Source organism: Mustela nivalis (assembly GCF_964662115.1).
Source record: "Mustela nivalis genome assembly, chromosome: 7".
Classification (NCBI taxonomy): domain Eukaryota; kingdom Metazoa; phylum Chordata; class Mammalia; order Carnivora; family Mustelidae; genus Mustela; species Mustela nivalis.
Window position 1 is genome coordinate 26,428,614 of NC_139026.1, and position 11,391 is coordinate 26,440,004.

The 11,391-nt window shown below is 44.3% G+C and overlaps 1 protein-coding gene across 2 annotated transcripts in view; it reads left to right on the forward strand.

Annotated features, from left to right (window-relative positions):
- The first annotated feature begins 8,717 nt into the window (after positions 1-8,717).
- The window catches only part of EEA1 (early endosome antigen 1), a 125,046-nt gene continuing 122,372 nt past the window's right edge, over positions 8,718-11,391 (forward strand). Inside the window, exon 1 of one of the 2 annotated variants that reach the window (XM_082739263.1) lies at positions 8,718-9,028. In XM_082739263.1, coding sequence (XP_082595389.1) covers positions 9,005-9,028 — 24 coding nt within the window. In that variant the 5' untranslated portion in view covers positions 8,718-9,004. The remainder of the gene's footprint in view (positions 9,029-11,391) is intronic. The other variant, XM_082739262.1, reaches the window with a different exon arrangement.

The window sequence follows — 11,391 nt, forward strand, 5'->3', positions numbered from 1 at the left end:
AACAATGTAAGAGGGTTCCCTTTTCTCCACATCCTCGCCAACATCTGTCATTTCCTGACTTGTTAATTTTAATAAGGGAAGTATTTTAAAAATAGATTTTAAACCATTAACTGTTAATTTGGGATCTTCCCTAAACCATACCTCCAAAGAAAGTCAGTGGAAACCTGATACTTCTTGAGGTTAATCAAGTCAACTAGAGTATTGAGAAAACCAGTAAGGACTTATGGAGAGTTCATGCGTCTCCCCACTGTTTTCAAGTCCTTGCCTTTACCTTCCTCTTCAGACTGCCCTCAAGGGATGAAAGAAACACCAAGTTGCTTGATACTAGGCTTCAATTATTTGGCTCAATGCTGCTAATAGAGTGTGTTAAAAGTGAACAATTCAGTTAAATTTAAAAAATCTACTTGAAAAAAAATCTGCTTGATGCCAAATAGCTGGTTAGTAGTACTGTGTATATTTTTTAGAATTCCTAAACTATTTTTGCCTTACATATATACAAAGTCTTTATCTGCACTTTGTTTATTATGTTGTGATTTTTCATGGATTTGCTTCTAATTGCAAATGAATTATTTGGTTGTCACATGTGAAATTAACAAGAAGAAAAATGTTCTAATTTACAGAAGGTCAGGTGTAGGTTGTGGGAAATTTTCAACAGTCAAGCAACACGCATATTAAATGAAAAGCAAAAAGTTCACCAAGTAGGATCAAAAGATTATTGAAAGACTCTCAAGATTGTTGGATTTGGACCATATCTTCACAAGCAGGAAGATAACTAGATTGAGGAACCCAGTAAGACAACTGTTATAAGAATAGTTCTATACCCTTCTATCTTAGCTTGAGCTGCTATAACAAAATTCCACAGATGTTAGAAACTTATTGCTTACAATCCTGGAGACTGGAAGTCTGAGATCAGGGTGCCAGCATGGTTGGATAAGGACCATCTTTTGGACTGCAGACTTATATTATTATCCTTACATGGAGGAAGGGTCTAGAAAACACTATGGTTTCTTTGCTAAGAATACTAATCTCAATCACGAGGGCTCTACCTTCATGATCTAATTACTTCCCAAAGACCCCACCTGCTATCACCACTATCACTTTTGGAACTTAGGATGCAACATATGAATTTGTGGTGGAGGGCACAAACATTCAAACCACAGACCGACCTTCCTTCCTTCCTTCCTCAACAGATATTTATTGGGCACTATTTTAATTATTGAGGATACAGCAGCAAACAAGAATTAAGGTTCTTGTAGTCAGGGAACTTATATTCTTGTTGGAGAGATATAGACAAATAAGAAAAGTCAGAAGTGATAGTTTTCTCTGCTCTGCAGAGAATTAAAATGGGTGATGTGATAGACGGGAGACCACATTAGATGAGATGATCCTTAAAGATATCTCTGAGGATGTGATTTTTTTAAAGTTTATTTATTTATTTTTTTAGTAATCCCTACACCCAATGTGGGGCTCAAACTCAAGACCCCAAGATCAAGAATCACATGCTCTTTTGACTGAACCAGCTAGGTGCCCCGAGGAGACTTCTGAGGTACAACATGAATGCCATGAAATTAACCACAAGGGCTCAGGGAACAATATTTCCTTTTTTTTTTTTTTTTTAATAAGTTGTCTTTTATTTCAGGTGATTTAAAAAATTTAAATACAATTAATTAACATATAATGTGTTCTTTGTTTCATGGGTACAGGTCTGTGATTCATCACTCATTATAGCACATACCCTCTCCGATGTCCATCACTCAGCTATCCCATCCCTCCACCCATGCCCTCTCCACTCCAGCAACCCTGTTTGTTTCTTATGATTAAGAGTCTCTTATGGTTTGTTTCCCTCCCTGGTTTCACCTTGTTTCATTTTTTTCTCTCTTCCCCTGCCTTATTTCTTAAATTCCACATATGACTGAGATTATAGGATAATTGTCTTTCTCTGACTGACTTATTTCACTTACCATAATACCCTCCAATTCCATCCATATCATTGCAAATGTCAAGATTTCTTTGTGTGTGTGTGTGTGTGTGTGTGTGTATCATCATATATATATATATATATATATATATCCCACATCATCTTTGTCTATTCATCTGTCAGTGGACATCAGGGCTCTTTCCATAGTTCGGCTATTGTGGACATTGCTACTATCAACATTGTGGAGCAGGTACCCCTTCAGATCACTACATTTGTATCTTTGGGGTAGAAACCCAGTAGTGGCAATTGCTGGGTCTTAGGGTAGCTCTATTTTCAACTTTTTGAGTAACCTCCAAACTGTTTTCCAGAGTGACTGCATCAGCTTGCATTCCCACCAACAGTGTAAGGGGTCCCCCTTCACTGCATCATCACCAAACACCTTGTTGTGTCCTGATTTGTTAATTTTAGCCATTCTCACTGGTGTGAAGTAGTATCTCACTGTGGTTTTGATTTGTATTTCCCTGATGGCAAGTGATGTTGAGCACTTTTTTCATGTGTCTGTTGGCCATTTATGTCTTCTTTGGAGAAATGTCTGTTCATGTCTTCTGCCTGTTTCTTGATTGGATTATTTGTTATTTGAGATTTGAATTGAATAAGTTCTTTATAGATTTTGTATACTAGCCCTTTATCTGATGCATCATTTGCAAATATCTTCTCTAATTCTGTTGGTTGTCTTTTGGTCTTGTTGACTGTTTCCTTTGCTGTGCAAAAGCTTTTTATCTTGATGAAATCCCAATAGTTCATTTTTGCCTTTGTTTCCCTTGCCTTTGGAGATGTGTCTTGCAAGAAGTTGCTGTGGCTAAGGTTGAAGAGGTTGCTGCCTGTGTTCTCCTCTAGGATTTTAATAGATTCCTGTCTTACATTTAGGTCTTTCATCCATTTTGAGTCTATTTTTGTGTATGGTATAAGGAAATGGTCCAGTTTCATTCTTCTGCATGTGGCTGTCCAATTTTCCCAACACCATTTATTGAAGAGGCTCTTTTTTTTCCATTGGACATACTTTCCTGCTCTGTCGAAGATAAGTTGACCATAAGGTTGAGGGTCCATTTCTGGGTTTTCTAGTCTATTCCATTGACCTATGTGTCTTTTTTGTGCCAGTACCATACTGTCTTGATGATGACAGCTTTGTAATAGAGCTTGAAGTCTGGAATTGTGATATCACCAGCTTTGGTTTTCTTTTTCAGCATTCCTCTGGCTATTTGGGGTCAGTCTTTCTGGTTCTATAGCTCATGGATCCTGGTTCCATATCCTCCAAATTTTGGGATTATTTGTTCTAGTTCTGTGAAAAAAGTTGATGGTATTTTGATAGGGATTTCATCAAATGTGCAGAGTGCTCTAGGTAGCATAGACATTTTAACAATATTTGTTCTTTCAACACATGAGTATGGAACATTTTTCCATTTCTTTGTGTCTTCCTCAATTTCTTTCATGAGTGTTCTATAGTTTTTGGAGTACAGATCCTTTGCCTCTTTGGTTAGGTTTATTCCTAGGTATCTTATGTTTCTGTAAATGGGTTTGGCTCCTTAAGGGAACAACATTTCCTACATAGGAACTGGTTGGCACAAAGGCAGCAACAACCTTAGTGCAACTGAGGAATAAAAGTTCATTGAGGCTGGGGCAGAGTAAACCAAGGGGAGAGTGTTAAAAATGGAAAGCAGAGAAGTGGGCATAGACAGATCAGAAGGTGTGTGAGCCAGGATAAAATATTTGGATTTTGTTGTGATTGTGATGGGAAGCTTTAGTTAAAGAGGACAGTGACATTATTTGATATGGATTTTTAAAAGTCATTCTTTGCTTCTGTGCAGTTTGTGGATTATAGGGAAGCCAAAGTAAAACAGGGGGAGCAACCAGGACACTCCTCTGCTGGTCTAGACAGGAGATGAAGACGATGGTGCTATGGACCAGGGGGATAATGGAAAGAAGTGGCCGACTTAGGCTCTGCTTTCGTGGTAGACCTATCAAGATTTTCTGGTGGATTGGCTAGAAGAAAGGGAAGTGATGAGATAAAGAGAGAAATCAAAGGTAATGCCAAGATTTTTTGTTTGATCCAATGAAGTTCCTAGTAGTAGTAAGTACTGAGACAGGAAAATTGGCAGAGAAGCAGTTTCGAACATTAAAAAAGGAAAGCTTTGTTTGGGCCATGTTAAGTTAGAGATGCTCATTAGACCTGCAAGGAGAACTGTGTGGATGGTTTGTTGTGCAGGTCTGGAAATCTGGGAAAAGGTTAATGCCGGAGAGATAGGCTTGGGGGTCTTGGGTAGACGGTTGAAATTTAAAGCCAGGAGACTGGCTGAGATGCCTTCCAGGCTGTGTGGGACAATAACAAGAGGGACCCTAGAACAAAACAGGAGCACTCACGTTTAAGTTACGCAATAGAAAAGTCAAAGGAGTTTGAGAAGGAAGGCTCATATGGAGAAAAGCCAGAAAGTGTACTGTCAAAGGAAGCCAAGAGTAAAAAATAATTTGAGGAGAGAATGGCCAACTGTTCTCAATGTAAACAAGAGTCAAAGTCAAACCAATAAGGCTGTTCATTAATTAGGAAACAGGTACGTCATTAACATTAACATTAACACGAGCAGTCTCATTGGAGTAGGTCAGGAGGCTTTTTGGCGAGAGGAAGGATGTTTGATTACTTGACTGGAGTGGCCTAAGAAGAAAATGCAAGGCAAGACAGCGAAACCACCACGGTGTAAAAGCCATTTTGGACAAAGAAAGACCAGAGAAGAGAAAGCAGACCAGGCGAGGGAAACAGGATGCCTGCAGCCAGTGTTGAGTGCCTCTGTGAGCCTTGTGGTTATTAAGATGAGGTGAGTGCGATTGCCCTAGCTCTACACGGGGTGGGGGTGTGGGGAGGTTGACGGGGGCGGGGGAGGGGGGCGCGGGGTTGCTCCAGCGCTGTTTTCCTGCTCCTTCGGGGCACACAGTGGTGAATAGCTGGGTTCCGGTTCTGCTAGATGAAAACAACAGACAAAGAAGAGAGAGGGAAAGAAATTAAGCATATTCATAAGGGGGAGAGGCCGTAAAGTTGGATCATGGACTTTGAAGTTAGGTTTTTTTTTTAAGATTTTATTTATTTACTTGACAGAAATCACAAGTAGGCAGAGAGGCAGGCAGAGAGAGGGGGGGAGGCAGGCTCCCTGCCTTTGGGGCTCAATCCCAGGACCCTGGGATCACAACCTGAGCCAAAGGCAGAAGCTTTAACCCACTGAGTACCCAGGCAACCTTTAAGTTAGGTTTTGATGGAAATGAGGATCTAGAAATGGTTGGTAGTACAAAGGTGAGAGGCGCCAATGGACTGGAGGTCTTGGAGTCAAAGAATGAATGGAGTATGCATGGAGAGAGCTCAATAGACAGGGATTAGTGGCCAGGCAGGGTAAGCGGAACAGTGTGGGAGCTGCTAAATTAGAGACATGAATATCTCACCCATTGCTCATTTTCTTTTGAGCAATTAAGTTCTCTAGGGTATTGTTCCAGTCATATCATAAGCTGCAGGGGAGCACACAAACTTTTGAAGAACCCATCTAGCTGAACAGATGAGAATGTCTTCTAATATTAGGCAAGAAATTCCACAGGAGAATTCCTGTGTAGAAGGCCTTAGCATGTGACATTAATAAGCAGCTTTAAACTAAATTAACTTTTGAAAAATAAACAAAAGAGAAACAAACTTCACTTAAATGGGAAAAAAGTAAACCCGTTTCCTTTCTCTACTTAGAACACACTTTTTTTTAGGATTAAGAAAGATCGTTTAAAAAGATTTTTAGTTATTTATTTGTCAGAAAAAGAGAGGAGAGAGAGTGAGCGCAAGCAGGGGGAGTGGCAGGCAGAACAGAGAGAGGGAGAAGCAAGGAGCCAGAGAAGGGACTCAGTCCCAGGACCCTGGGATCATGAACTGAGCCAAAGGCAGATGCTTCACTGACTGAGCCACCCAGGTGTGCCCCCCTTTTTATTTTAATTGTTAAGTAATCTCTACATCCAATGTGGGGCTCCACCCACAGCCCCAAGATGAAGAGTCATATGCTTTACTGACTGAACTGGCAGGTGCCCCTACTTAACAACTCTTCTAACACTTGACTGTGTGGGGTTTTATTGTACACCAAGTGATTTGCCAATTGTCCGGACACCAACTGGGTGTCCTGCAATTAAATTCAATTCTGATATTAACTATGTGGGGTTAGTGCAGGCCCTCCAAGTTCAGGGCTTAGTCCCACAGGATTGCCCCCCAACGTCAGACATCAGTCCCAAGTTCCAGGCTGTCATCTATGCTTTGGACCAACTGGCTATAAATTGAGGGTTCCTGCAACACCCTCCTCATGACTGATTGTTTGCTATAACAACTCGCAGAACTCAGGGAAACACTTCACTATGACTGGTTTGTTATAAAAGATGGAAGTCAGGAGCAGCCAAATGGAAGGGATGTATAGGGCAAGATTTGGGGGAAGGGGTGCAGATCTTCCCTGTTCTCTTCTGGCACATCATACCTTGATGTGTTCAGTAACCTGGAAACTCTCCAAATCTCATGGTTTAGGATTTTTATGGAGGTTCTATTACACAGTCAGGTTTGATTAAATCAATGACCATTAGTAATTAACTATTTTGGCTCCTCTTCCCTCCTGGAGGTGGGGGGATGATGGACCTGAAACTTGCAACCTGCTAATCCTGCCTTGATCTTTCTGGAGATTAGCCTTCATCCTAAAATTACCTAGCAATCCCCAACCACCAGTCACCTCATTAGCATACAGACACTCTTATCTTTGTGGCTATTCCAAGGGTCTGAGAAGCTTTGGTGTCAGGAATCAGGGTCAAAGATTAAATATTAGAACAAAAGATGCTCCTAGCACCCTTTTAGTCAGGGAATTACCAGGGTCTTAGGAACTCTGTCAGTAACTTGGTGCAGAGACCAGCTATGTATTTATTATGCCACATAGTTTTATCGCCCTATGTTGGTCAAAGTATTTCCCATGTTGTCTGAAAATAAAGTACCTGTGTCTGGGAAGATGGAAAGTGTGTGCTTTGCTATTTTTGTCTGGAAAAACTTAAGTGCGCTATTATCAATAGTACTTAATAATATATTAGTTGTAAACAAGATGGGATTGGGAGGGAGACAAACCATAAGTGACTCTTAATCTCACAAAACAAACTGAGGGTTGCTGGGGGGGAGGGGGGTTGGAAGAAGGGGGGTGGGGTTATGGACATTGGGGAGGGTATGTGCTTTGGTGAGTGCTGTGAAGTGTGTAAACCTGGCGATTCACAGACCTGTACCCCTGGGGATTAAAATATATGTTTATAAAAAATAAAAATTAAAAAAAAATAATATATTAGTTGTAGGTACAACTGTTCTGCTGCACCATGGACACAACACAAAAAACACAATAAAAAACAGAACATGTCTTGAATAGAAACGTATTACACCATACAATACTTTATAAAACATTTTACATTAACTCATTTGAAAATATTTGCTGCATCTTTTCAAAGAATCTGTAAGCACTTTCCAAAAGGCACTCCATTCATTGCTTGGGTAGATCTTAGGTTTCCCCTCTCCCAGGAAGGTCAATTGCATTATTCTGTCTCTTTCCTTATTTAGACATAAATATTAAAGTCTTCTCTCTTCCTCCCAGGGTAAAACTCCTGAACCTCTTAGCTTGTGAATGTTAGCAGAATGGTAGGACTCCAGAGCTGTGATTTTTTTTTTTTTTAAAGATTTATTTACATGAGAGAGAGAGAGCACTTGAGGGAGTAGTAGCAGAGGGAGAGCGGGGGAGAGAATCCCAAGCAGATTCCCGGCTGAGCTTGGAGCCCCACGGCGGGCTTGCTCACACCAGCCAGAGATCACGGATGTGAGCCGGAAATCCAGAGTCCCACGCGTTAACCCGCTGAGCCACCCAGGCGCCCCCGGAACTGTGATTTTTGAGTTTAAATAATGACGTGGTGCCTGGAAGTCAGTTTGAAGTCCACGTCCTGTTTATCTGGGACATTATTATTATTATTATTATTATTATTTATGAAACAGACTCATTCATGTCGATTCACTTTATGACTATTAGCAAAACAGGACTTAATATTTCTTAGGAGAATGGGCCACACAAGGGCTTTAGGAAAAGAATATAACATGTTAGCGACATCAGTCGATTAAATATTGATGCTATGGCCCAAAAAGGACAACCTTAAACTTCTCGTGCCAAGTCCAATTCCGGTTTCTTCCTACTCTTTCTTCTGATTCTTTACTTTCTCTTTGGCTGAAATTAGAAGCAAGGGAGCAGAGAAACGAAAGCAGAGGTTGGCCAAGAGGAGGGAAGCCACACAGACAGGTCGTGTCTGCGATTTTATCCTTTGCTTTCACCCAGGGTCTGAGCGCTCCCCGCAGAAACGAGGATCCACTCGAGGGTAGGGTCAAGACCAGGGTCACGGCGACAAATTTTACAAAGCAGCCTGAGCTGCTGCCGCAGGTACCCACCCCCGAACCCCTCCTCCCGCGGAGGTCAGGGACATCCCCTGGCCGGGCCCAGGTCTCCCCACCCACCTCCCCAGCGGGCTCGCGGCCGGCGCGCGGGCACGGCCTCTGACGGAGTGCGGGAGTGCGCTCGGCCGCCGCGCCGTCCTCTAGCCCGCCGGAAGGAGCGGCGGCGCCAGCGTCCTGCCGCCTGTCCGTCACGCAGCCGCCCACGCCGCCGCCGCTTCCGATTGGTCGCAGTTCCGGGCCGGGCCCCTTGAGGCCCCGCCCCTCGCGGATGGACGGGCCGGGTGGGCGTGGCAGCGGCGGGCGGGTCCGCCCAGCTGTCAGTTACGGGGGCGGCCCGGCCGGCGGGCGGGCGCTCGCAGGCTACCTCGTCGCTCGCTGGCGCGCGCTCCCTCTCGCCGCCTGTGGGGAAGTCGGGGCTGCCCGAGCGGCTGCCGCCACCGCCTAGCCCCGACCTCCTCCCCCGTCCCTTCCCGACTCAGTCTCTCCCACTCGCGCACCCCCGAGTAGTGAGTGGTCCCGCGCCGGGTCCGGAGAGTCACCGCGACGGCCCGGGTGGTGTTTAAACCATGTTTAGGAGGATTTTGCAGAGGGTAAGAGAGTGAAACCGTCTTTCCGGCAGCACGTGAGCGGGAGAGCCCGAGCCCGGGGCTGCGGGCGCCGCCGCCGAGCTGAGGAGCCGAGGCGGCGGCGCGGGTGCCGCTCCTCAGCGCGGGCTCCTTCCTTCTGTAGGCCCCGCAGCCCGGGAGGTGGTTAGGCCTCGGCCGTCCGCCCCGGGGGCGGGCCGCGGGGGCAGGGAGGGCGGATGGGGCGGCGGCGGCGGCGGGGCAGGCAGGCCGGAGCCCCGGCGGGCGCCGAGTCCCCGGCGGCCCCGCGCACCCAGGCCCGGCGCCGCGCTCCCGAGCGCGGGGCTGTCAGTGAGACGGGCGGCGGGGCGGGAGGGTGTGGTGCCGGCGCGTTCCTTCCAGCTCCGGGAACGGCAGCGCAAATGCAGAGTTAGTGCCTCCAGCCGGGTGGAGAGCGCCCCGTGGGAGATTGCGGGGGGCTTGCTCAGCCTCTCCCCCCTCCCCGCCCACCGCGCCCCCCAACTTTGCACGCACCTGACACACTCGGCTGCGGTTTGGCTGGGGTATGTGGTGAAACCCGGCCTAGCTCGGGCCCAGTCGTGGTACCGACACTTACTGGCAAAATCAGCTGAGAAGGAAGATATTACTCACTGTTGGAAACTTTTCTTTCCCCCAATTAAAAATGCGTTTCTCCCTCTCAGCCCAGTACCTTTTTTGAGCTCTCCAAGAATAAATTCGCAGTAAGCTTTATCCAGTGATAGACACTTACTCCTTCACTTTCTGCCAGTGTGGGAAAGCAGGCAAAACCTTTAAGATATAAAGACAAGAGCGATGGGAAGCTTTATGTGTATTGTTTAGAAATCAGTTCGTAGGATGATAGAGTATCATTTCCTACAAGAGTTGCTGTACTCAAGGTTTTGTTTTTTGGAGAGCCACCACCCCCCCCCCCCTTTTTAACTGATAGGGTGCCACAAAATGTAAATGATTGGGAAGTTGGGGCCAAACTCGGTTGGTTACTGAGGGAGTAGAATAACTCGTTCAAAGGACAAAAGAAATTAGTGAATTTGTAGTATTAAGCCAGGGAGTGTGCCCAAGACAGTTGAGTCATCCACTGTATGGAAAGGGAGGGAGTGTTCTTGGCTCCTGCATAGCTTTGTGAAATGTTCAAGTCATGTGAAACTTGGTCATGTATCAGGGGGAGAAATAGTTAACTTGTGTATCCACCACCCTGTATGACATCTGATGATTTTTTTTTTTTTTTTTTTTTGCAGTGGTTTTGTCAGAGTTTTTTTTTTTTTTTTTTAATCTTGATAAGCCGATGATTTTGGCAATAGCAAGGGCATGCCCTTTACTCTTGCCGTCAGTTCTTGGGTTCAACTGTAAAGACATCTGTGCATGATTTACTCCTTGTATTTGGAGATTTTTCTTCCTTCGGACCTGGAGGAACCGATTACCTCATGCCTCAGACTGTGTTTTTGTCATAGTTCCACATCTGAAAATTAGTTGGCCTATGGTTTGCTTTGAAGTTTATAAATAAAATAAAGTGTTTACTGACTTAGGAGTAGCTCCTGGTAGGGGCGCCTGGCTGGCTCAGTTGGGGGAACATGCGACTCTTGATCTTGGGGTCATGATGTTGATCCTCATGTTGGGTGTAGAGATTACTAACAACAACAACAAAACAAAAAACAAAACTTTGAAAAAAAAAAGTACATTCTGGTAGTTATAGATTAATTTTCAGAAATATGGGATGCTTTCCAGTACTCTTGGTTTAATGTTGTTAGGCATTATCATTGTATAAGGACCGCTTTTATATAAAGACTGTGTGTTGGTGCATACACAACAGTTACAGAAGTTTCAATTGAAATTGCAGAATTGGAATTGTGATTATTGCTGAGACGTGATATGGGATCATCACAGATGAATAAGTTACTTGACAACTGACTTTCTTAGCCAAGGCACTACTGATGTGTGACTGGATAATTCTTTGTTGTGGGGAGCTGTCCTTTTGCATTCTAAGATTTTCAGCAGCATCCCTCTGGCTTCTACTCACTTCACGCCAGTAGCACCCCTTCCCCCATCCTTTTCCTCTTTTGTGACAACCAAAATTATCTTCATGCTTTACCATATGTTTCCTAAGGACAAAATTGCTCCTGATTGAGAACCACTGTGTTAAATGTGTATACTCTTTTACAGGAAAATTGGAATTGTTTCTCACAGTTACTTAACTTTTTTCCCTTTTGTATTTGTAGTGAGTGTCAGTAAACACCAAACATATGCAAGGGACTGGGAAGCAGTTAATAAGGTGAGGGTCCTCCCTTTTTAAAACTCATAGCCAGGTAAGGGGAAGTGGACATCTAAAAGTAATTACAATGCTCTGTAATAGAAGAATG